The sequence below is a fragment of the Symphalangus syndactylus genome, chromosome 10 (assembly GCF_028878055.3).
Source record: "Symphalangus syndactylus isolate Jambi chromosome 10, NHGRI_mSymSyn1-v2.1_pri, whole genome shotgun sequence".
Taxonomy (NCBI): Eukaryota; Metazoa; Chordata; class Mammalia; order Primates; family Hylobatidae; genus Symphalangus; species Symphalangus syndactylus.
Window position 1 is genome coordinate 123,513,815 of NC_072432.2, and position 25,441 is coordinate 123,539,255.

The 25,441-nt window shown below is 47.5% G+C and overlaps 1 protein-coding gene across 5 annotated transcripts in view; it reads left to right on the top strand.

Moving 5' to 3' along the window:
* Positions 1 to 25,441, top strand: part of RBPMS (RNA binding protein, mRNA processing factor) — a 187,762-nt gene that overhangs the window by 149,847 nt on the left and 12,474 nt on the right. Inside the window, exons 6-7 of one of the 5 annotated variants that reach the window (XM_063610902.1) lie at positions 11,374 to 11,504; positions 22,897 to 23,807. In XM_063610902.1, the coding sequence (XP_063466972.1) occupies positions 11,374 to 11,504; positions 22,897 to 22,899 (134 nt within the window). In that variant the 3' untranslated portion in view covers positions 22,900 to 23,807. Of the gene's footprint in view, positions 1 to 11,373; positions 13,797 to 13,864; positions 14,475 to 16,471; positions 16,748 to 22,896; positions 23,808 to 25,441 lie in introns of those variants that run through there. The other 4 variants (XM_055295889.2, XM_063610899.1, XM_055295886.2 and 1 more) reach the window with 4 other exon arrangements.

The window sequence follows — 25,441 nt, forward strand, 5'->3', positions numbered from 1 at the left end:
CAGCTTTGTTACCTGTGGAGAGACAGTTCTGGGTCCATGGGTGGCTTTGCTTCTGTAGGTTTTTCTTGTTTCACAGTAATTGGCAGCAAAAGACTTTCCATATTTAAGTGATTGATCTAGCCTGGCTTAAAGAGATGATCAAATTCCTTGGCGCACAGAAATGTTTAGCAGCCTTCTTCGTATCCATTGCCATGTGGTGCCTGATACATCTGGTGCTAGTGAGTAAGTACTCATTACTCAAAGAAGTGTAGAACAGATGCTGTGGAATTTCTTTTCAGGACTAATAACAGTATAATTTTTGCTTGTACACAAATCACGTTTTTTCCCCCCACCAGAATGCCAGGTTAAATTATTTCAAGTCTATAAAAATTGTTTATTTTGGCCGGGCACAGTGGCTCACGCCTGTAATCCCAGCACTTTGGGAGGCCTAGGTGGGTGAATCACGAGGTCAGGAGTTCGAGACCAGCCTGGCCTACGTGATGAAACCCTGTCTGTACTAAAAATACAAAAAATTAGCTGGGCGTGGTGGCGGGCGCCTGTAATCCCAGCTACTTGGGAGGCTGAGGCAGGAGAATCGCTTGAACCTGGGAGGCGGAGGTTGCAGTGAGCCGAAATTGCGCCCACTGACTCCAGCCCGGGTGACAGCGTGAGACTCTCAAAAACAAAAAAAATTGTTTTTAGCCTAAAATTACAATTTGCACTCTGACTTCTGAAAAACACAGAAACTCAGTTTGGGGTGCAGTAATGCCTTGTCAGGAATGTAGACTCTGGAAACAGATTCTTTAGATTTGTGTCCCTCTACCTATAAGCTGTATGACCTTGGACAAGTCACTAAAACTCTCCAAGCATCAATTTCTTCATCTGTAAAATGGAAATATTAGTATCTAGCTCAAAGGACTAAGGGGAGATTGAGACTTTATGCTTGTGAAGGATACTATGCACATAAGCACAAGAATAAATACTTGTTCTGGTTTCTAGGGATACATTAACATAATTTTAAAATATAATTTCAGTCATTGATGTTTTTAACATTCCCTGTGGATAGATCAAGGGCAAGTAGCCCACGGCTAGCCAGCATAGATGGGGAACCAGAAGAACGGGGGTGGTGGAGTTGCTGAGTTCCTAGAGCAGGAGAAGGCCATGGGTGAGAGTGGGAGGTCAGTTCAGACACACAGCTTCATTCTGGAATCCCTCACGTGGCTCATAGAAGAGTTTGCTTATGTGTGTGTCTAGATTTGTGTTATTTGTGCTATGAAGTATATTTTGGGGTTCTGATTCATCAGTTTCCTAGGTCAGTGGCAATCTCTTTAAAACTGATAACTATGACAAGTTATTAGTTTCCGCATTTTTTCGTCAAGGACTGGAACCTTTGCAGATTTAAGAAAACTGACATTTTCTTAAAAGTCAAGGAAATGTGCTAAACTGTAAATCATTGGGTGGATTACATAATTCTGAAGTTTATATCTTCTTGCTAGTTGTAAGTTAGTTGTAGGCACTTTGTAATATCGTTAATTTTAACTAACTTTTCTTGAATATGTTCTGTGTGCCAGACATACGTGCTAAGGATAGGAGATTACAGTTTTGTGAAGGACATAGACACAGAAAAAGATAATTTTTCATATAAGCAGTAGGTGCAGTGTTCAGGGTACACATAGGCTGTTTTGGGAGATGTAAGAAAGGATATCTGGTCTTTACTGGATTTTCAGGAGTGCTCTCTGCCTTGATGACTCTTTTGGGCAGCACCTGTCTCAACTAAGAGTCCCTGCTAAGAAATGGAAAGTTCATTAGATCAACTTCATTAATTATCAAAGAAATCTACATTAAAATAATAGACTTTAATAACATTTCTTTAGATATAGGGTGTCACTACGTTTGCCTAGGCTGGCCTTGAACTCCTGGCTTCAGGTGATCCTCCCACCTCAGCCTCTGTAGTAGCTGGGGTTACAAGCATGTGCCCTGTTCTGTTTTTAAGGATGATTCCCAGTGTTGTTATATTAAAATTTGGTACAAATGTTGCTACTTTGGGGATTATACATTCAAACAGCACAGTTAAGTGTATTGAGGTCCTTAAAAATGTTCATTTCTGAAAGCTTGGCAAGGTTATCTGGAAGGCTGAGGAGAGAGGATCGCATGGGCCCAGGAGTTGAAGTTGTAGTGCACATTGATGATCACACCTGTGAACAGCCGCTGCACTCCAGCCTGGGCAACATAGTGAGACCTTGTCTCTAAAATAAGTCAATAAATAATGAATGAATGAATGTCTGCTATGTAGCATGTGCTATGCTAGGTACTGGAGATACAGCAGTAAGCAAAACAGACACAGGCCCTGCACTCAAGGGACCTTATAGTTCAATAAGATCATCTCTATAGTTCAATAAGAGATTTTTTTTTTTTTTTTTTTTTTTTTTTTGAGATGGAGTTTCACTCTTGTTGCCCAGGCTGGAGTGCAATGGCACAATCTTGGCTCACCGCAACCTCCGCCTCCCAGGTTCAAGAGATTCTCCTGTCTCAGCCTCCCTAGTAGCTGGGATTATAGGCATGTGCCACCACACCCAGCTAATTTTGTAGTTTCAGTAGAGACAGGGTTTCTCCATGTTGGCCAGGCTGGTCTCAAACTCCCGACCTCAGGTGATCCGCCCGCCTCGGCCTCCCAAAGTGCTGGGATTACAAGCGTGAGCCACCGCGCCTGGCGAGATCATCTCTTTTTATGGACTAGAGATGTACCCAAGCAGCAATTCATTAAAAAGACACCTCTGTCTCCCCTTGCTGTCATATCCATCCTTCTCCCTTGCTCCCTTTCCTCCCTCACCAAATAACAGATGTATGCCAGAAGAGGTGTGTGAGTGACAAATGAAAGTTTTACTAAAACACTATTTTTGTTTGTTTATACATTTATTTTTAAAAAATTAATTTCCATCTGAATCATAGATTCAAGTTTCCCTGAAGATACACTTCCTGAAACACTTTTTTTATGTTAGAAGAAATTTATTTTCCTTCCTTTTCTACTCTTTCTCCTTTGTGGACCTCCTTTGTGGCAGGCACAGTAGTGAATCTAACAGAACAGTATGCTGCTCTCATGAAGCTTACCCAGGTCTCTAGCAGAGTGGGACTGAGCAGATTTTCTTACGTTGTTCAAATGACGTAAAACCATTATGTTCTGAAAATACAGCTCCTGTTAAACATCCAGACTTGATTGCAGTTGTCAAGAAATCCAGGCTTGCAGAGAGGCTGGCAGACACTTTGAGTATTCAGTCTGCTAATGCCAGGGAATAGACTTTCCTGGGGAAATGCTGGGTAACCCTCATCCCAGCAGCTGCAGGTCACAGGAAGGAAGAGGAATGAAAATGTCCCCATGTGATGAGTAAGAGTAGGTAATAGTAGTGGCTTAAGTTCCCAGAGGAACAGTTTTCTTCCCGCTCATGCTCAGGGTTCCCTTCAACTCTGATTAGAAAGCAGATCCTTTTAAACTCCTGGATTGCGTCACATGATTTCTTAGCCTCGAAGAAGTGGGCAGTAAAGGAAGAAGACAACCATCAGAGCGGTGACTGGTCAGAAGAACGGCAGAAAATCATTAAATGGAGAAGTGACTCTGGGCCAGTTGAATCATGACCAGCTTGCTTTTGGAATTTCCTTGGCATACGTATTTTGGGGTCTGCATGCTTTTTTGCAGACAACTTGTTGCTTCTGCAGTTTGTATTAGAGAAATAGTGGAGTGGGGAGACAGCGGAAGTTAAAGTCAGTCCGGCCGAGAACCCGCGTTTGGGTAATGGAAGTAGGCATGGGAATGAGAAAGACATAGAGAAGATGTCTTTATCATCAGTAGGTGGAGATAATGAATGTGGAGAGAGGCAGTGAAGTGCAGAAGTGAAGGGTCTGGACTCATGATCTCGATTGATTCACATCCTGGCTCTGTGAGAGTCATTGGGCTGGATATTTAACCTCGCTGTGTCTCAGCTTTCTCAAGGTAAAAGGGGCTCCTGCTAATGTCTCCCATGAGGATGATTGGTGCACAGAATGTGGTCAGTAAACACGAGCTCCTACTGTTGTTACTACTGCTATCATCACCGTAGTTATCTTTGTCGTCTTTATTGTTACTAGGACTTAGCAATTGTTTGGACATGGGAAGTGATGGAGGTTTCTAGCCTGAGTAAAAGGGATAAAGGAAAGTGTTGGAGGTAAGAAGAGGAATTGGTTTATGAGTGACAGTAAGTTCACTTCTCCATGAGTTGAGTTTGATGAGTTTAGGGTGTGTACATGGGAGTAGAAATCAATGCTATAGGTTTATGAGTCATCCTAAATAGAATTAGTAGTTGAAGCAATGGAAATAACCAAGGTCCATGATAGAGAGAAAATAGAAATAGTGGAGAGCCAAGCTTAGACTTGATTTCTCCTCATGACTGCAGCACATAGTACAGTTGGTTCCCTGTACAGAACACAAAAATCGCCATGGTAATTAGTGCTGGGTGGTGGAAAACACCTCCTTTGAGCTATTCACCCAATCTTTTCTTTTTTTTTTTTTTTTTTGAGACAGTCTCTCTCTGTCACCCAGGCTGGAGTGCAGTGGTGCAATCTTGGCTCACTGCAGCCTCTGCATCCCAGGTTCAAGCAATTCTCCTGCCTCAGCCTCCCAAGTAGCTGGGACTACAGGCACCCACCACTACACCCGGCTAATTTTTGTATCTTTAGTAGAGACAGGGTCTCACCATGTGGGCCAGGCTGGTCTCAAACTCCTGACCTCAAGTAATATGCCCGCTTTGGCTTCCCAAAGTGCTGGGATTACAGGCATGAGCCACCGCGCCCGGCAACAATCTTTTCATTAGCTTCTTTCATAAACATCTTCATCTACATTTGTCTTCTTGGGAAGCCAGTGAATGTGTTTGACATTCTGTGGGAACTGTATTAGTTCCCTAGGGCTGCCACAACAGATTACCAGAAACTGAGTGGCTTCAACGGACAGAAATCTGTTCTCTCACAATTTAGGAGACCAGAAATCTGAAATCACGGTGTCAGCAGTGTTGGATCCTCTGGAGGCTCTGAGGCATTCCTCTGCCTGTAGACATGCCATTCCAGTCCCTGCCTTTGTCTCAAGATTCCTAAATCTATCTGCAAAGACCCTGTTTCCAAAAACAGTTACGTACTGGGATTCCAGGTGGATGTGAATTTGGGGAAATGCCATTCACCCTATCACAGGAGCTAGCGTGTACTGCCCTGCACCACAGGAGCTGACGTGGGCTACATTCTTAGTCCTGATGGCGGAAGAGCATGTCTGAATAGGCTAGTCCTTAAAAGAGTGGGCCTTGTATGGCTGATTTTTGAAAGGCTTACTTAACAGGCATGGATCAACTACTTGCTGAGGTATGTGAGTGGGAGTTGATTGCTAACAGAATTCTTGATTTATTTTTCTTGTTTCAAAATTTATATTATTCCTATTAAAAACGGAATTTTTCATCATGTTTGGATTTTCTGTGTCATGGCTGCTGTTTTTCCTGGCCAAATTCTTCATCTACGAGGCAAGCTCTCCTGGAAGACTCTGTCCCTGAGTTTCTTACGCAAATTGAGTATGCTAAAAGCCAGACGTAAAGACCACCTGCATTCCAGGAGCCCTGTCATCACCAGCAGCAGTGGGGGCATCACCTACCCCAGGGAGGAAAAGATGGTGTATAGAAGGGACCCCGAACTGCCAGGTGCAGTGGCTCACGCCTGTAATCCCAGCACTTTGGGAGGCTGAGGCAGGAGGATCACGAGGTCAGGAGATCGAGACCATCCTGGCTAACATGGTGAAACCCCGTCTCTACTAAAAATACAAAAAATTAGCCGGGCGTGGTGGCGGGCACCTGTAGTCCTAGCTACTTGGGAGGCTGAGGCAGGAGAATGGCGTGAACCTGGGAGGCGGAGCTTGCAGTGAGCCAAGATCGCACCATTGCACTCCAGCCTGGGCAACAGAGCGAGACTCCGTCTCAAAAAAGAAAAAAAAAAAAAAAAAAAAGGAAGCCATTTAGCCGGGTGCGGTGGCTCACGCTTGTAATCTCAGCACTTTGGGAGGCCGAGATGGGCAGATCACAAAGTCAGGAGATCAAGACCATCCTGGCTAATACGGTGAAACCCCGTCTCTACTAAAAATACAAAAAATTAGCCGGGCGTGTCGGGAGGCTGAGGCAGGAGAATGGCGTGACCCCAGGAGGCAGAGCTTGCAGTGAGCTGAGATCGTGCCACTGCACTCCAGCCTGGGGCACAGAGCGAGACTCCATCTCAAAAAAAAAAAAAGGACCCTGAACTATGAGACAAGAGACTTGAGTTCTGGTCTCAGTTCAGACATTACAAGTTATCTATGAGACCTTAGATAGATCTTGGTGCCTTTATGTGCATATTTCTCTCCCACCCAGAATTAATCCTCAGTCTGGCTATTTCTTCACCTGAAAGCAGGATGGAAGTATATTTTTTCTTCATTCATTTTCTCTAGTATAAAGCAAATGGTTGATTTTTTTTTTTTTTTTTAATCTTTTTTTTTTTGAGACAGAGTCTCGCTCTGTCGCCCAGGCTGGAGTGCAGTGGTGCGATCTTGGCTCACTGCACTCTGCACCTCTCAGGTTCAAGCAATTCTTGTGCCTCAGCCTCCCAATTAGCTGGGATTATAGGTGTGCACCACCACACCCAGCTAAGTTTTGTATTTTTAGTAGAGACGGGGGTTTTCCAATGTTGGCCAAGCTGGTCTCCAACTCCAGACCTCAAGTGGTCCACCCACCTCCGCCTCTCAAAGTGCTGGGATTACAAGCGTAAACCACTGCATCTGGCCCAAATGGTTGATTTCTTGATATTGTCTTATAATATAGTGGTAGGCACTGGTGAGCAAGAATAAGAGCAAGCTTGCCATCCAGGAGGTAACTGCCGTGACTGGGGAGGTGCAAGATGTGGTGGAGCACAGAGAAAGCAGTCTTCTAGACTAGCAGTGCGAGACCAGGCCCCTCCCCGCCCCCGGAAGTGGCATCTAAGTAGAGCACACTGAGGAGTTAAGCTGGGTAGAAGGATTAAGTAACTGATGAGTAAGAGTTAAGCCAGGCAAGAGGAGGGGGAGAAGAGTGCCTCTGGCAGAGGGAGCAGTGTGTGGGAGAGAGGCAGGCATAGCCATGCAATGGAAGTGACTGATCCCAGACCATGAGGGAGAACCAGATGACAATCAGTGCTGGAGAGGAGGATGAGGGCCAGATCATTTGGGGTCTTATAGGCCATTACATGGAGTTCGGGCAGTATCCACAGAGCAAGAGGAAATCATAGAAGGGTTTTAAGTGGGAGTGACATGACTGAATTAAGAGACAGGGTCTTACTCTGTTGCCCTGGCTAGAAGTGTAGTGGCACAGTCACAGCTCACTGCAACCTCAAATAAGTCCTAGGTTCAAGTGAACCTCCCACCTTAGCCTCCCGAGTAGTTGGAACTAAAGGCATGCACCACCGGGCCTGGCTAATATATATTTTTTTAAGATACGGGGTCTCGCTGTGTTGCCCAAGCTTGTCTCAAATCCTGGGTCCAAGCGATCTTCCTCCTCCTGCTTCTGCCTCCCAGAGCACTGGGATTACAGGTATGAGCCACTGCACGCAGCTAAACTGTGTATTTTTAAAGTTGTCTTGACTTGAGTGTGGAAGCCAGGAGGGCTTTTAGGAGACCTTTTCAGTAATCCAGTAGTGTTGGTGAAGATCGAACTGGATCATAGGATAGATTCACCAGGACCTTGATGAAAGAATGAATGAGAGGGAGGATGGGGTGACTACCAGGTCTGTGGCTTGGGCAGCTGAGTGGAAGGTAGCATCTTGCGGAAATCTGGAGCCAATGAGGACAGGTCATTGAGGGAGCATGTTTAGTTTTGAGTATGTCGAGCATGAAGTTGCTGTGGAATATTTCCAAATAGATGTTTTCAGGAGGCAAAAAAGTTCTTAAACCTTGTGTTACCAACTAAACTCAGAGATATATGGCCATACTTAAGTCCACTAAAGATTCTCCTTGTTCTTCCATCTCTCAGTTGTTTCTAAGAGTCACTCATGTTTATCTCTCTTTCAATGTGACTGTAGACTGTAAGCTTCACCTTTCTGCATCCGTTTCCTCATCTAAAACGAAAAGGCAGAAGATGATCTTCCCAAGCTCTGTAGGCTTAAACCTTCATCAGACGCTCTGCAGTTCTTTCGTTTCAAAGGGATTACAGGGTGGAATTGGAAGTTTCTAGTCCTTGTTTTTCAGAATCCAATTTGAGCTCTTCTGGTTGCATATTCTCATGCTAAGAAAAAAAGCCTATTCAGATGTATATTGTGAGCCCTCCACAACATTATCCCCAGAAGGTGCAAAAAAGAAAAGATGTAGCCAGATTGGTGCAATGGGAAAGGATTTGCCGTGCCTCTCAGGAGGGACGGATTAGGCCCAGACAAAAAAGCCCTGGCCTCTTGATCTGCCCTCTTTCTGCTCACTGGGGCCTGGCTCACTCTGGGTGGTCAAGAGCCTCTTTTGTCAAGAGGAATCTCACCCCCTCCCTAAACTCCAATTCATCCCAGTGGGCCTTGGGCAGCAATCTTTGTCTTCTTTTTTCAGCCTTCCATCCTGTAAAGTTTGAGCAGGATGGGCAGTGACTCAGGAAGGTGAAACCCCATCAGGGCCTTGCCTGCTCCTTCAGTGGGGAGTCCTTGTGAAGGGCTTGTGCTGTGGAAAACCGGTCTCTGCAGCTTTTGTAATTTTCTCAAGCAACGAAAAAGCAAACAAACGCAAAAAGCTTATCCTGCTTTAATACCGACTTCCATCAAAGGAGTGTATGTGTGTGTTAGGAGAGTGCTCAGGCTCATACTGGAAAGTTAGGTGTTTGTGAGGACTGCTTCAGGTGCGATCCTGACCTGGTCAGACCACATATCTTTTGATGTTTATGGTAATTCCACATTCCTTCATGATAGGAGAAGGGAGACAGAGATGATAAGATGTATCAAGGGATTTATCAAGTGTAAGTTCACCTTAATCTCTTTTAGGCTTCTGCCTTACTACTACTTTACTATTACTCAGCAATTTTGAGTTTAGGGGATTTCAGAGCAAATCCTCTTTTCTGCTGGGCTAGGTTTTGTGCAAATATTAATGGTGAATTGTCTCTAAGCATCAGTAAAGAACTAATGGGAAGTAATGCTTCAGGATAAAAATAGAGAAAGGTTTGGAAAACATTAATTCCAGCAGTCAGGCTGACATTGAAATCTGATTCCAGCTTATCTCTGTTGCTTATCTCTTTAGGATGTTCTTAAAGAACATACTCATTTCATTTTTAAAAGTTAAAGGAAGGACCTAGTGATCAGGTAACCACCTCTACCCACCCCACCCCAGTTAGCCAGGAAGATAAGGAAGGACCACTGACAGGCTGCAGGCCAAACACGTTCCCCCTGAGGGATCTGCCATTTGGAATCAGTTGTATGTATCAGTTTTATGGTCTTCTGCTATCACAGTGGGAACAGACAAGCATGGGCCACAGAGGAGTGTACTGAGGATTTAAAAGACTCAGAATGTCTTAAAATAGCCTGGTCGCTAAACAACAATAATAGCTTGGCATTCCTGAGAATGGTTGTTTGTTTAAAATTCAAGGCATTGGTTCTGGTAGCAGTTAGTTTCCACTAGCTGGGCTCCCACATGAGTTACTCTGGAAATCACATGGTCTCATCACAACTGGAAGCACAGGGATCTATTAAGCTCCTCCCAGCCCCTCTGAGGGTGGTCCCTAAGCCTTGGGCTACAGGCACCTACACACCCTAGAACACAGTAGATGCTGTGGACCTGATCATTTTAAGGACTCTGGTGATGCTGTTTTCACCCTGACTAAATAATAATGATCAGTCCACTCTTAGGGGCTTATTTCTCCCACCTAGATGCACAGGCAGTCTGTCTTTCTATCACCAAGTCCTGAGGAAGTAGTTTTTACTGCCTTGTTGAGAGGAGGAGGGAGTCGGGAAGGCCAATCAGCAACAGTATGTTAAACCACATTGTTGGGGTCCCATCATATCTGGAAGTGGGTACAAACTGCCCTCTGTACATATCATCAGCAGTCAGCTCTTGACTCCCTACCATCCTGAGAGAAGCTCGTGCCATGCAAGCTGGCTGTGGGGAAGCTTCAACAGGCTCTGCTACTTTCTGGTTTCGCCATAGAGCAGTCCCACATCACACCCAGCAAAGCAGTTTTCTGTTGCTAGCTCCCTTTCTGTATTGAAGAGTTTCGGGGGATGGGAAGGATGCAGAGACACTGGGCCTGGAATGGCTCCTTAGATGGTAGGAAGAAATGAAGTGACTCTCTCGACCTTGGGTCACACGCACTGTAGACTTAGGGAAAGTCCTGAATGGCAGAGTTACTAACGACTTTTATCAAATCACCTTTTGCTGACTCCCGTGTTAGTCCTGGATAGCGTCCTTGGCATACTTGATTTCAGATTTTGACAGGTGATAAAAGCACATATTGAGATTGCTGCTTCACAGGGCCCAGATTCCTTGCTATTGACTGATGTTATTTTTGCCTTTCCTGAGAAGCTCCCTCATGTGTTTGCTGTTACTTTTAATGGATTGCTTCCTGATACATCAGAGGCCCAGGCACTTGCCCTTCAATCTGACCAACTGCAGCCTGACCTGGGTGGAATTGGAGCTGCCTGAGGAACACTTAGACCAGGCACTTGGCAACATGACTCACTTTTTTCCCCTAGAAGTTAGTCTGTAAAGAGCAACTGGAAATGTTCCTGTTTACATCTTCTGTGGAGTGTAATTTTAATCAGGATTCTCAAGGTTTTTCACTTCAATTCTCTGAATTTTTAAGATCTTAAATGCCCTGTGGTCATAGTATTTGGCCCTGTATTTCTGAGGGCTACATGGAAAATGCTTGATGATCATGACTGACTTGTCAATAGTAATTATGCCAATAAACAGAAAAGTCTTCCAGTTCTGGTCTGTTGAGGCCCTGCCGTTAAGCCATTGTTTTCCCAAAGGCTCCGCAGTGGGTTCTCATGGGATATCTTTCATTAGTTCTTTCTCTCCCTTTTCCTCAGAGGGCCACATTTTCTGTTTTGTGCAGGAAATTCCCACTGTTTTGGGTTCCCCAGCTACAGTTGGAAAGACATCAGAGTGTTCAAGGCGGAGTCCAGGCCTGAGATCTCAGCAGGCCAGACAGGCAGCAGATGCTTGTTGCTTTTCTTGTGTTATATTTTTCGTTCCCTTGCTTAGCATTTGTGGGACCAAAGCCAACAAACAACAGGTTGTTAAAAGAATGAGAGTAATTTGACTTCCGACAGTGATTGGGGCTCGGGGTTGTTGGGTGTTTTGTTTTCTGATTTGAAACTAGCTGTTTGGTAACCACTAACTCTCGCCTTATTCTTTTCTTGCAGATGAGCTCACAGTGCCTGCACTTTACCCCAGTAGCCCTGAAGTGTGGGCCCCGTACCCTCTGTACCCAGCGGAGTTAGCGCCTGCTCTACCTCCTCCTGCTTTCACCTATCCCGCTTCACTGCATGCCCAGGTAATTGATACCCATCGGCCACGACTTCACTCACTTCACCACCAGTCCTTTCAAACTTGGTTCCCCAGAGCACACCATACAACTAACACCTATCTAGCTAACAGATCCACCTTCAAGAGATTAATGATCCCCTCTAAATCAAGCTGACACTCCTTCAGGACTTACGAGGATCGTCTGACAGCAATGATATCACCCACTGCCTGATGTTTGCCCCAAATGACACCTCTCTCTTCCTTAATGATCTCACCTCATATCGCACATGAGAGACCGGGGCAGGTTTATCCACCTGGCTCCCAGCTAGCTAGAGGGCATCACCAGAGTGTATACGTGTGTGCCTTGTGTGGAAGGGCTGCAGAGGAAGGTGTGTGTTAGGAGAAGGGGATATGTGCGTCTGTGCGTGTTTCTGTGTGTTGAGAGTTTTCCACTCTCGTGTACGGCGAGAAGGATCTCTGACCAAAGGGAAAGCTTCCAGGGGGGAGGGCTGTATTTTCTTAAATATGTTACAGGAAAGATTAAGGGTTCCTTCTCTCCATTTTCAGGAAACCCTGTAGAAAAGGAGGTACAAGATAGTGGCTAAGATGGAATTACAGGTCAAGGTAGAGATCTGTATTCTGACCAGCTTTCTTTCTTAGTTAAAAATAGCCTGATTTTTATAAACAAACTTCCTGTTTCTCCACAAAGATTACTGTCTACATACTAACACTTCCTCTCCCCTTGGAGAAAATATTTCTCTTAGCTTTGCTTTTAGTGCAAGTGGTAGTAATCAGTGTAAAGATTCACCTTTGGAGATCACCACTCATTCTTGGCCTGCAAAGATTGATGACCAGTAACATAGAAAGTACGTACATAGGTTTCATTTGTCTTTCTGCATGTGTAATTCAGCCTTTAAATTTTAAATTTTAAAAAACTATGAGGCTGGACAGGCGGAGTTTTCGTTTGCCTGTTTTGCTCAGTGTTTGTTTACAAGGCTGGATGAAATAAACAGCTTCCCAGAAAACCTCCTTCTGACTTAAAACTCTTTATGTTGTACACAATTCCCTGTCTTGATAAAGACCACCTAGAAGCAGCCCCCAGTGAGGGTTCTTGAAAGTCATGGGGTCAAGATTGTTGTTGGCTGAACATCTTTTAATTCTTTTCACCGAGTTACCAACATGTTGTGCGTGCATTGATGACCCGGCTTCCTGGGCTGCCCTTGGTGCCTGAGCCCCGTAATGATTGCCCTCTATGTTGGGAGAAGAAGGGAGAAAGTAGTACAAGTAGTGAAGAAAAAAATGTAGGTGGTGGTAGTGGTTGAGAGTACATGGCACAGAAAATAAAGGAGCCAGGATTACCTGTGCCTTTGGCTTCTCCTTCCCCTGCTGCTTTTTCTTCCTTTTTCCACGTCAGTGCTTGGGAACCCTCACAACTGGCAGGTAACGGGGTCGGGATAAAATGTAAACCTGTGGGTGTCTTCTGCTGAGTCATGAGGATCTTTGTAGCAGGCTGCGGATAAATATGTGGATGACATGGGGCAACTAAGAGCCCCTTTTGCTTGCCACCTCCCACCCCTGCTCTGGATGGTGTCTCTGCTTGCTAGACTGCCGGGTACAGATCACGTGGCAATTAAGGCAAATGTTAATAAATACCATGAAACAGTGGTTTGCATAGTCTTCTGAATAGCCATGGCTTTGGTTAGTCAGCAACAAAGCCTTTCACCCTTACCCTGGATAATCAAGAGTTGACAACAGCCAGAAAGTACTGGGAATGGTGGCTTTTGGCCATGACATCTGCCCATTCTTCATTCATGTAATGGGTAAAATCAGAAGTAATTCTGGAGATACGGTATGGTAAGAGAAGGGCCTAAAGAGTCTCAAGAGATTAGAAAGCATATGCCATTCATTGTAAGGAAGGATGGGGAGAGACAGTGCCAAGATTAGATGGACTCAGCCATTTGACTTAATGGGATGCATTGCCCATGGTGGCACCCTCCCCTGGGAGTTCTTCCTTGATCTTGAGACTTTCCCAAACTGGAATCCACTTAGCTCTGCCACATCGGTCCCAGATTTGGTGGGACTCTCATCTGGTATCAGTTTTCAACGCCACTTCTTGTTTGGAGTCATTCCCAGTGCAGTCATGGACTCTATGAACAAATACGGTTATTTAAATTTATTTGTCCAGTATGAGAATCAGAATGAACTAGTAGAGGCTTTACAGATCAGCTGGTCTGACCCATTTTACAGATGAGGAAACAGGCCTGAGAAGATGGAGGGAGTTACCCACAATCTGAAGGGGCTCTACCATGACTAGACCCAGGTCACCTGCCTCCCAGGCCTGGCTCTTTCCACTCCGAGGTGCTGGCTCACCACCATGACTAGACCCAGGTCACCTGCCTCCCAGGCCTGGCTCTTTCCACTCCGAGGTGCTGGCTCACCACAGACTTATTCTTTAATGGAATTTTGGAAAGGCCTCACTCCAGTGACTCCTTGGATCTTTCTTCTCTAAGTAGATGGGAAGCCTGTAAGAAGAGACTTGGAGGCAAAGCAAAGGGAATCAGCACTTAACCCTCACCCAAAGGGCCCAAGAGAATCTTTAGTAACTGGAGGCAGAGCAGACTGGAGCCTCTACGGGGCATCTCCCCATATTGGAGAATTCAGTCTTTGTTTTGGAAATCTTATAATGTCTTTGGAGAGGCTTTAAATAATTTTGTTTTTCTTAGCAATGTTATGCTCTATTTTGAGACATGGATTTTTTTTTTCTTCTAGTGTTTCTCTCCTGAGGCAAAGCCCAACACACCTGTCTTTTGTCCACTTCTCCAGCAAATTAGATTTGTCTCTGGGAATGTGTTTGTAACATACCAACCTACTGCAGACCAGCAGAGGGAGCTCCCATGTTGAATTTGTTTGTTAGCTATTTTTCCCCCCTTTCACAAAAACTATTTCTTGACGACCTTTGAGAGATTTCAATAAAAATTTTAATCAGAGCAAAAATGAACTCAAGTAGACTGCAGCGTTTTGTTTTCATGGTGATGCAATTTTGGAGCAAAGATGTTACTCTCTGACTGAGGTTTTGGGAGAATTGGGCCTGTGACACCATAGAAGGACTCAGAACGAGCTTCCTGGAGAGGCCAGGTCCTGGAGCCGAGGCCACACCGCTGCTGCTTGTCTCTGCCTGGGCTCCCGGAAGAGCCACCAAGAGCTGCATGTTGGAAGCGTCTCATCCACCAGGAGACCTCACTCACTTCAGCAGGGATGCTGCATCTAGCTAGAGGAGCCCCTGTGAAACGTGTGGGTGCAGTGTGCAGTCTGCCCACCGGGATCCACAGGAAGGAAGACTAGGAGACATATGTCATTGAAAAGCAGTTGAGTCACATTTCTAGCTCTGCCCCGGCTTCAGCTGTGGTCTGGTACCCCTTCAGATTTCCCAGCTCTAAAGTAAGGATACTTATTTGCCATCAGATCCCATTTTTTAGAAACTATTGGATAAGGTAATAGGACTAAAAGCCTCAGTACTGACTTAATGTTTAGAGATGAAAGAGCGACCCTGTGCAGCAGACATCGGATTGCTAAGAAGATCATTAACATTTTTAAAAGTGATCATCCAGTTTACTTTCAAGGTCATTGGTATTTGAAATGTATTAATTAGGAGAGGAAGCTTTCATCTGTTGCTTTCAAAAAGCTTACACACTGAAGAGAGCACACAGCTGTTGTGTCACCTCACATTCACACACTTCCGCCTCTTAGGTTTGAGCTCATGTTTTGCTTTCAGTCTTGTTGTGATGGGGCAGAGAGAAAGTCGTTAAAGTTTACTGTCCTTACCACATTCTCGAAACACAACACCATACACCCTGTACTTCAGGCAGAGTCACAGTGTGGGGCCAGAAGCTTCTGTAAGTAAGTAGGACTGAGAGAGAAAGTCCTGGTTACCTGATTGCTTTTCAGAGGCCTCATTTGTCCGGAGTAACAGCAGTTCTATCGGATTTCTAATAGGGCTGCTGTACAGCTTACCTGGACATAAACCAAAGGTTTTAAAATTATAACACAGACTGCCTGAGGACAAGGCATGCGTGTCCCTTGGGATGGCCCTGTGACACACTGGAAAAATTTTAAAGGTTAAACCCAAAATAAATACAGAAGTGGACCATGGGAAGAGAGACATAGGCTAACCAGGAAGGGAGCTCACAGAGGAGTAGATGGGCCTGGGAATAGTGGGTGGACTACCTGAACTGCAGGGCTGTCCCCACCACCCCTGTATCTGAGCAGTTGCTCATCAGCAGGGTGGGACTTCTGAAAACTAGATTTTAAAAAAAGCAAATCGTATTAAGCATCTGCATCACTATGCCCTGTAGGAAATACTGAGGCAAAAGACATAAGGACTTCTGCTTTGGTGTCGGGTACGTTTTGAATACATAGGAGTGTTGGGGGGTGTCTCGAGGGCAGTGCCGCGTATGGACCTCAGTGCGCACGGTTCCTTAGGAGTCTCCCAGCAGCGAGACAGCTGTGGATCCCCTCCAGGTGCGTGGGAGGCTCACAAGGCGAGGACTCCGATGGTTTTCGCTTCTACTGCCTGTACAGTGGCCAGTGCTGTGAGGGTGGTTGGTCCCATAGGAAAACCTGTGAACAGAACCATGTCTGGGGCCCCAGGGACATGGCTTCAACACCTCACCTGGCAGTCCTGCCTCCCAAAAGTAAGGCAGGAGTCCGGAGATTCCCAGTGCTTGCTTCTGTGAATCTCAGGTCACTTTAGCACTTGACCCCTGACCCTGGACTACCTTGTCCTTGAGGCCCAGGCTTCCTAAGGTATATACTGTCTGCTCCAGACCTGTGGCTGTGGCTGTGGCTGTCTGGAAAACCACAGCTTTGAAGGACTGCAGAGCTTGCCTTTGGGGCTGTTCTGCCCAAGGCCTTCCACTGCCCAAGGCCTTCCATTGTTTTCAGACATAAATGAAACTGTTAATCCTCTGACATTTACCTTTCCTTCTCAACCTGCAGCTCTGTGAAGGTCAGACTGTGAGGAGAAGCCACCCCTTGAGTGCTCCGTCTCCTGATAGTGCCAGCCTGGCCTGGTTTCCCGTTTGGTGAGGCTTTCTAGGAGCACCTGGCTTAGCTCTCACAGGAGGAGTGGCAGACAGGGAGGCCAGGCCTCATGCTCGCTGGGTCTCCTTTCCTTTCCTAGGCCCTTCCTGGGGGCGATTTTTCTTTTTCTTTCTTTTCTTTCTTTCTCTCTCTCTCTCTTTCTTTCTTTCTTTCTTTCTTTCTTTCTTTCTTTCTTTCTTTCTTTCTTTCTTTCTTTTTTCTTTCTCTTTTTTCTTTCTTTCTTTCTTTTCTTCTTTCCTTCTTTCTTTCTTTTCTTTCTTTTTTTTTTTGAGGCGGAGTCTCGCTCTGTCATCCAGGCTGGAGTGCAGTGGTGCGATCTCGGCTCACTGCAAGCCTCACCTCCCGGGTTCACGCCATTCTCCTGTCTCAGCCTCCTGAGTAGCTGGGACTACAGGCGCCTGCCACCACGCCCGGCTAATTTTTTGTATTTTTTAGTAGAGATGGAGTTTCACCGTGTTAGCCAGGATGGTTTCGATCTCCTGACCTTGTGATCCGCCCGCCTCGGCCTCCCAAAGTGCTGGGATGACAGGCGACAGGCGTGAGCCACCGCGCCCTGCCAGCGTAGGGGTGATTTCTATGCCTGCCTCCTGATGCAGGGCCTGTGCTCTGAGCTGCGCCTTTCAGGAGAGCTCTGCGGGGCTTCATTTCCTTTCTAAGCTCATGGCAAGAATGTAGGGTGGAAAGGACAGGCTCTGGAACTCCCTGGCCAGACACGAGCTCTGCCATTTACATGCTGTGCAACCTCAATTGAGCAAGTTTCTTAACCTCTCTGGGCTTCAGGAAAAGGGCCAATAATCCTTCACGTGAACACTGAAGAGAGTGCCCGGCATATTAGAAGGGCTTCATGTTTGCTTTAAAGGTAGCCCTTCCCAGGGATCTTTTAAGGGGCACTTGAATTTTCAGTAAGGAGAAGGAAGCCCAGGACTAAGCCTAAGCTACCCACAAGGCTGTGACAGTTAAGACACAGGATGGCCAGCACATGTGGATGACACTAACGGGGGCTGCTAGAGACCTCACAGCTGGAGCCAAATGGAAGACTGGAAAGCAGGAATGAATGACCGGAGTAAGATGAGGCATTGCGCCACCCACAGCACCGATTGACAGCACCTGCCCTGCTCCTGGCAGTGTGATCTCCACAGCTTGTGCCAGCACTGGGAGAGCTTATTCAAAAGAGGGGCCTACCCAAACCAGGCTGGACACGGCCACCGGAACACCCTTCTGACAGGAAATACATCTGGGGTGGAGGGGGCTGGGCAGCTGAAATCCCAGAGACAGAATGGCCCTTGCTCTCACGAGTTACTTTACACAAACCCACTGTCTCTGACCTTTCCAGCTGCAGCCTTATCTCACTTTCCTATCGGAGAAACTGGAGAAAGAATCACAGGTCACCCAGCCCATTCCTCCCTGGACTTTCTGGCACTTTCTTCCCACAGTCCTTCTGCTAGGATTCTCCTCAGCCTCATTTCCAGGCAATGGAGTTACATCTTGTACTTGGGGATATTGTTCTCTTCACAGTTCTGCCATGAAACCCGAGAATCCGCCCCCGGTCGGGCGGATGCTGTCTCCCTGGCGACCCTCTCCACCTCTTCCATCATTTGCAGTGAGAGAGACATCAGCATTTTGTCCTCCATCCCAGCTGGCCTCTTTAGAAGCAGTCCTCCAAAACCATCCGTCCAGGGTGTTAGGGAGAGGTGTTCTTTTGTCCAGAGCTGCTGCTACTGAGACCCAGGCCTCTCCATGTTGGGCAGTTTTAGGAGGAAATGCTGTTCAGAAACCAGAGTCAGTCCCCTAGTATATGGCTGTGTGGCTTTGGCCAGGGTCACTCATCCCAAGGAGACTTCCGTAGAAATCACAGTATTATTCAGGATTGCCAGAACGTCTCAACGTGGGCCGCCTCCTGACTGGGGGCAGCATTACTCTCCATTACTCCATTACTCTCCATTCGGTACACTGTTTGCCAGGTTTCTAAGTGTGTTCCATGTTGTCCTTTGCGGAAGGTTAAACTCCCCAGATCCTGTGCGCCTTCTCCCCTGTCCTTATTAGTAGTAAGAGCCCAAGCCTGCGTCCCAACAAGTCGCACCTGGAAGTGCCATCTGCACTCGGCTCTTCCCTGGGATTAACAACGGCGTGGCCCAACTGTCACAGTCAGGTGCTGCTGAGCGCCTGGCACCTAACTGGGACTCAGTTTTTTAAATCAGACAAACCTGATTTTAATGACAGTTTCTACCCACTCTGCTAAATTTGGGATCCTAGGCAAGTTGGTTTTTAACTGCACAGATTCTCAGTTTCCTCATCTATAAATGGGAAGAATGAACATCTCCATGGGTTTATTTTGCAGGAAACAGTAAGATGTTTGGCTTAAACTCATACTTATGATTAAAATAGCTCTTCCAATGCCTTCCCTTTGTCAGGATTTGGTCTGGCGTGGCCCAGAGGCTCCTGAGTCCTCCCTGTAAGCTTGAGAAGCACTTAGGACAGAAGGACTCCTGACCAGGACCCCGATAAGAGAAACCTCAGGGCCCGGGCTTTTTGCTTTGGTAAAGGAGAAGCACCGGAGCCAGGGCGAGAATGGTCCGTGGCTGTGGCGTATACCAAGATGAGGGGCTCTGGTTGGGTCAGCTGGTTGTGCACCCAAGGTTTTTGTCTTCTATAGGCATAGGCACCCAGATGCCGTCCGGAAAGTATGTGAACTCTAACTGCTTTGGAAACAAAACCAAGGCTGCAGAGAAACTTTAGAATTATAAAATGTAGCCTTCATGAAAGGGGGAAGTGAACTTTTCTGTGAAGAAAACCAATTGTGACAGTAGGGGAAAAGGAAAATCAACTCCAAATGGAATCATGTTTTATTCAGGATTTGTGCTGCAGGTGGGGAAGGCCAGACCCAGCGACAGGATGGGAAAGTGGGACACCCCAACTTCAAGCTTTGTGCGTTCTGCCACGAAGTTCTATGCGCTTCACTGAGCTCAGCTCCTGGGGACCTCTAATGGCCCTTGATAGCAAACATAGTTAAAAATTAACAGACTGACAGAATTAAATATGGATGACAAGCAACCACTGTGGACTTAATCTGACACAGGGTGTTACACGCTTGGGTGCCTTTAACCCAAGTGGCATCTCAAGTGAACTTCTGAGATGTCTGGGCACATTTCACATGCCTGTTTGGAAGCAGAGCCTAGCTTGTGCTTAGGACAGACAGGAAAAGAGTCTAAGAGCCCAGGAGAGAAAATTCTCCCTGGAGGCTTTTGTTTCATTAAACCCAGCTTTGATCGGGCTTACCAGGATGTACTCACAGTCCTAGGACCTTGTCCTTGTGGTCTAGACCTTGTCCCTGCCTGGGCTCGGACCTCAGTAGCACCTGCCATTGTGACTGGAAGATCCTGCAGGAGCACAAGGCCAGCGGGGAGCATGGCCCCCTCCAGCTAGGACTTTCTTGCTCACCTCTTTTCCAGCTATTGGGGCAGGTGAGATGGCAGCCTTAACCAAAGACCACGTCATATAAATCTTGACATTCTGCCTAGATCATAGCGACTTAATTGCCCTAGGCAAGGAGTATTAGGTGCTAGACAGGTAGTGAAGAATGCTGATGGCGTTTTCATGCCTGAGTCTGCTGAGAAAGAGTATAGGCTGCTGATTCTGGGGGGCGGGAAGAAGAGGAGTGGTTCCTTTACAAGGGGGCCTCATTTCATGCAGCAGTGAAATTCCCAAAAAGTGTTCTTCCAGTTTTGGTGAGTGCTTTATTAGGAATGGAGGTGAGGGTTGCTATTTAAAAGAATCTTGCAATCAGCGCTGTAAGAAAGACAATCTTTTTGTATTGCACATCATCCCTCCAGCCTATTCGATGAGTTTCGAGTTTCTTGGACCAGACTATGCTGGGCTTGGCAGCCTCTCTTCAGCCTGGCAGCCTCTGACAGAGCTCGCTGTAATGGCCTAATGTGCTTTATTTGGTGATGCTACCGAAAAGTGGATCCTGAGGTCTGGAGCCAGTGGGGCAGAGTTGATGGTAGGTAGTCACTGTGTGAGTGGTTCCCTGTAGTTGCTCAGTGTTGGGAACGAGCCCCACAGGGAACTTCAGGGCTCCATTCTAGGGAGAGTCATGGAAACCTGCCTGAGAATATCCATGCCTTCAAAACCTTAACCCATTAGTTTGAGATAACATTCTTGTCACCTACATAAAACAACTTGTTCAAGCTACTGTGGGTTTTGTTTTGTTTTGTCTTTTGTTGAAGAAGTCTCGCTCTGTTGCCAGGCTGGCATGCAGTGGTGCCATCTCAGCTCACTGCAACCTCCGCCTCCCAGGTACATGCAATCCTCCTGCCTCAGCCTCCTGAGTAGCTGGGACTACAGGTGCGCACCACCACGCCCAGCTAGTTTTTTGTATTTTTAGTAGAGATGGGGTTTCACCATATTAGCCAGGACGATCTCTTATCTCTTGACCTCATGATCCACCCACCTCAGCCTCCCAAAGTGCTGGGATTACAGGCATGAGCCACCACGCCCTGCCCAAGCTACTGTTATTAACTATTTTGTTCAAAGAGGGATAGCTGACTTCTGAATGTGGTGCAGGGAAAACCTGCATTCAGGTAACAGCATCTGCACTAGGGAAGGTGAGAGAAAATCTTTAGCTGCTCCAAGTACGTGAGACATCAGAGCACTAGCCGTTTTGGTGGTCTGTCTTCCAGCTCGAAGCATGCAAATGGCACAACCCAGCCTCTTAGATCCACCAAATGCTACCACTGGAAGGGGCCTTCCAGACCAGCATTTCTCAACACCCACAGGGATTCACAGCTGTTCCATAATCCAGAGATCCTGCAGTCAGATAAATTTGGGCAGCACATGTCTAGATCAAGTCAAACAGGTTTCTTTATTTTGGAACTTTTTGGAGCCGTTACTGTGCCGATATGTATCAAGAAACTGCTGAAGGGACCAAATTGTGCATTTCTCTCTAATGTCCTTGACATTAGAGCATTTCTAGACCAGTGTTCTTCCAGCCATACTTTTTGAAACCTTAATTAAGAGCAGCATCTCTCAGACTTGAGCATGTGCCTGGTGATCACCTGGAGGGCTGGTTACAGTATTGTTTATTGGATGCCCCTCCCAGAGTTTTGGCATTTCTGACAAGTTCCCAGGTGATGCCGATGGTCCGGGAACCTGAGAACCACTGGTCTAGGCTTACCCCTTCATTCCCCAGAGAAGAAAACAGTCCAACCAGAGAGTATTTGCTTTCAGTAGTGACTATTAATTGAGCCAGTCACCTGCTAAGCACTTGTCGTGACTCTTTCTAAGGGCAAGTATGATAGTGGGATTCAGCCCCTAGAAAGGGGATAGCGCAATGCAAATCATTAATGTTAGAGTTTTACCCTGTGCCAGTCACTCACCACTGCAGAAGGGCTGGTACTTCAGGCAGGGCATCCTCCTGAGACTAGTCAAGGTCTTCCTGTCCTTGACGTCAGTATTAGGAACATAAATTCTGTCTGTATTTAATCCTCTGGCCCTTCATTTTCTCATGTATAAATGGAAGAGGATGGAAATTACTTTTATGCGTGGGTACCGCTTTCTCTAGCATTCCATTTGATTTTTACTCTGAGTTGCTTCTTTTTCTGGGTATCTTGGTGCTCTCCTGTTGTCCAATCTGTCACCATGCTAAGTGCTGGAGACTTACAGTGTTAGCCATGCAGGGGCACTGCATTTTCAGAGCATTCCTGAAGAAGAGGGATGGTAGAATCCCAAACAGTGTGGCCCTGGGTAGTGAACTGTAACATAGTAATAACTTACCACTATTGTTAAGTTCTAGTGGAGAAGATTCCCAGGGTCGTCCATGTTGCCTTAGATGTCACAGGCCATGTGAAGTGCTTAGCACGGTCTCTGGCACAGAGTAAATGTCAGGGTCAGGTTGGTTAAGTATATTGTGTTAAAGTTTCTCACAGGGTCTTGAGAAGCCCCTGGAATTGTGTGTAAGACTGTGAGTGTGCACATTTGAGACAGAGAACTATGGGGGAAGAGTGTGTGTGTGTGTGTGTGTGTGTGTGTGTACACATACGTTTTCTGCACATGGCATGAAGAAATGTCAGGGGCCACTGCCTTGCATGGAAGGCCAGCCCTTGTCACATTATTCTCATGAGGAGCCCTAAACTAGCCTGCTGAACTGTTTGGAGAGGACCTTGATGCAGGCAGTCTGGAGGGAACTGTAGGTTTCCCCGTTAAGAAGAATTGTAAAGCAGCCCTTATGGGATGGGCGGGAGTGACCTGGGGCCAAAAGCTCAGCAGAACAAGCAGCCCGAATGGGGCTAAGAGAGAACCCTCTCCTCATTACCCCCACACAGTGATTAGCGCAGAGCAGCTTGTTCCCCTCCCTGGGCCGGCTGCCCGAACTCTGCTGTACACCATGAGCCCTGCCGCTCTGCCTAGCTGTGGTGCGGGAACCTGGATGAGCTGCTCAGACTTGGCCAGGGGGGCACTGCCCTCTGCTGGAAGCTGGGCGCAGCGGAGCCTCTCAGGCTGGAAGAGGAGGCAGCCGTGGGTGTCTGTGGATGCGGTGAGAAGAGCCCCCCGCTTGGCAAGCACTTAGTGTCCTAGCCTGAGACACAAGAGCAATGAATTCAGGGGTCTGTGTGTCCGCCACCCACCACCACATCCACTCTGAGGAGCAGCCACCTATTGCATCGCTGGCGTCCTCACTCCTCAGCTGAGCACAGCCTCCCCTGGACCCCACAGCTCGGAACCCGCCATCCTGTCACTCTGGAGTGCGCCTTGACCAGGCTGATGAGCGCCTGAAGACGGGCTGCACGCTCGTCCCCAACCCTGCAGGCACCTGTGCGAGTGAGAACGTGAGGGCTGTGCGCGAGAGCTGGTCAGAGAGGCTGGGGCAGGGCTTCCTTCTCGCAGTCACCTGCACCGAAAGCAGAACCATGCCATCCACTGTGCGGCTCTCCTCCCCGGGCAGCCCTCCCCTTCTTGTGTCTACTGTGAAACACCGTCATGTCTTGGCCTCGTCGGGGCTCAGCGCCCCAACCCACACCCAGGCCGCACCAGTCGCACCACTGCGCTCCACACTGACCCAGTGCACACAGACCCATCACCCTCTACTGTGTGTTTAGGTGTCCAGCCCCCCACCTGCCATGGGGGCTCTGTGTCCCCGCCCCGTCCTTTCTCACCTGTCTCAGGAAGGCAGCTCCAACTCTGCTCTTTGCTTAGTGAGCAAGTGGATTCAGATGCACCAGGCCGTGAGCCGTGGGTAGGTATGAGTTCTTTCTTCTCCCCACCTCTGCCCTCCCTCTCCTCCCCTGGACTCTTCTGTCCCCTTCCCTGCCCACCCCTACCTCACCCCCATCTTCCCCACTATTGCCCTCCTCCTTTTGTTCTGAACACAATTCTAATTTCCCAGAGGAGTGTTTTCTAGCCTCCCTGCATGGGAAAAGTTTCTGACCCTTGTCCCTGTAATTGCAATGAGTGTTGGGAGTGACCCCAGCCCTGCCTTAAATGAGCTTTGGTACCTGCTGGTGGCCCTGAGGACAGCAACTTTGCCTTTCCCTGATACCAGGGACCCTGCTCTAGCTGGTCATCTGATCTCTGGTCATATCTGGCATGGTCACCAGAGGAGACCCAATGCACAGGCAGCCTGAGGGAGTCGTGGTACAGGCAGAAGCTCCAGTGTGTCCTAAGCCTGCGTTTCCTGACTCAGGCCAATGAGGAAAGGACCGCTTGTGAGGAGGCCCATGGGGAGGAGGAGATTCCCAGGCCTTCTTGTGCTGGGACCAGGGGCAAGGTCGGGGTGCTGTGTTGGATTTCTCTAGGACCCAATTTCTAGACATCCCTGCTTTTAGAATCAAGTTAGGGGATCTCGTGGGGCCTCATCCTGGATTCTGATCCCACTGGGCTCTGTGACCAAGGTCATTGAGAATCCCCAGACCTCAGTTGGTGCCCACACCTGTAAAACAAGGAGATGAGGCAGGAGCTTTCCACCAGTCCCTTCAGAGCCCTGCGTTGTGCAGCGCTGCCTCCCAGACCCGCCTGCATCTCCATTTCAGCCAGAATGGCTCTTGCTTCATCGTTAAGCTTTGGGGATCTCAGTAAGTCCTCCTCTGCCACCCTGCGAGAGGGCATCGCCTCACCTGGCCCCGCAGACCTCACCTCCACTCCCAGCAGCACTTCTGGGCTGCTTATGGTGGTCATGGGGAGACCATGCTGCCTCCATGTGAAAGGAAGAGCAGTGGGAGGCGGGCATCTCTTGCCTGTGTCCAAAACTAACATGGCCAGTGATGGATGCTGTTAAAGACAAACTGTGCTTGCCCTTTTGGGTGTTTTTGTGTGTGTGTGTGTTTTTTTTTTTTTTTTTTTTTTTTTTTTTTTTTTTTTTGAGATTGAGTTTCACTCATTGCCCAGACTGGAGTGCAGTGGCACAATCTCGGCTTACCGCAACCTCTGCCCTCCTGGTTCAAGCGATTCTCCTGCCTCAGCCTCCCAAGTAGCTGGGATTACAGGCGTGCACCCCCATGCCCAGCTAATTTTGTATTTTTAGTAGAGATGAGGTTTCTCCATGTTGGTCAGGCTGGTCTTGAACTCCTGACCTCAGGTGATCCGCCCGCCTCGACTTCCCAAAGTGCTAGGATTACAGGCGTGAGCCACCGCGCCTGACTATTTTTTTTTTCATGTTTTCCTTGGCATAGGACCTGGAATATGCTGCCAGGTGGACAAAGTGTTGCTCAATGCACCTGTGTTTGCAGCTGGCCTTCCACTTTAGAAAGCTAATGGAAGAGACAGGGCTGCTGGTCCCAGCTGGGAGGCTCCTTGCTAAAGGCTGTAGGCCCATCTCAGCAGGGTGAACAGAGGGCCTGGGGTACCAGACACCCACAGTGCCAAGAAGCTGGA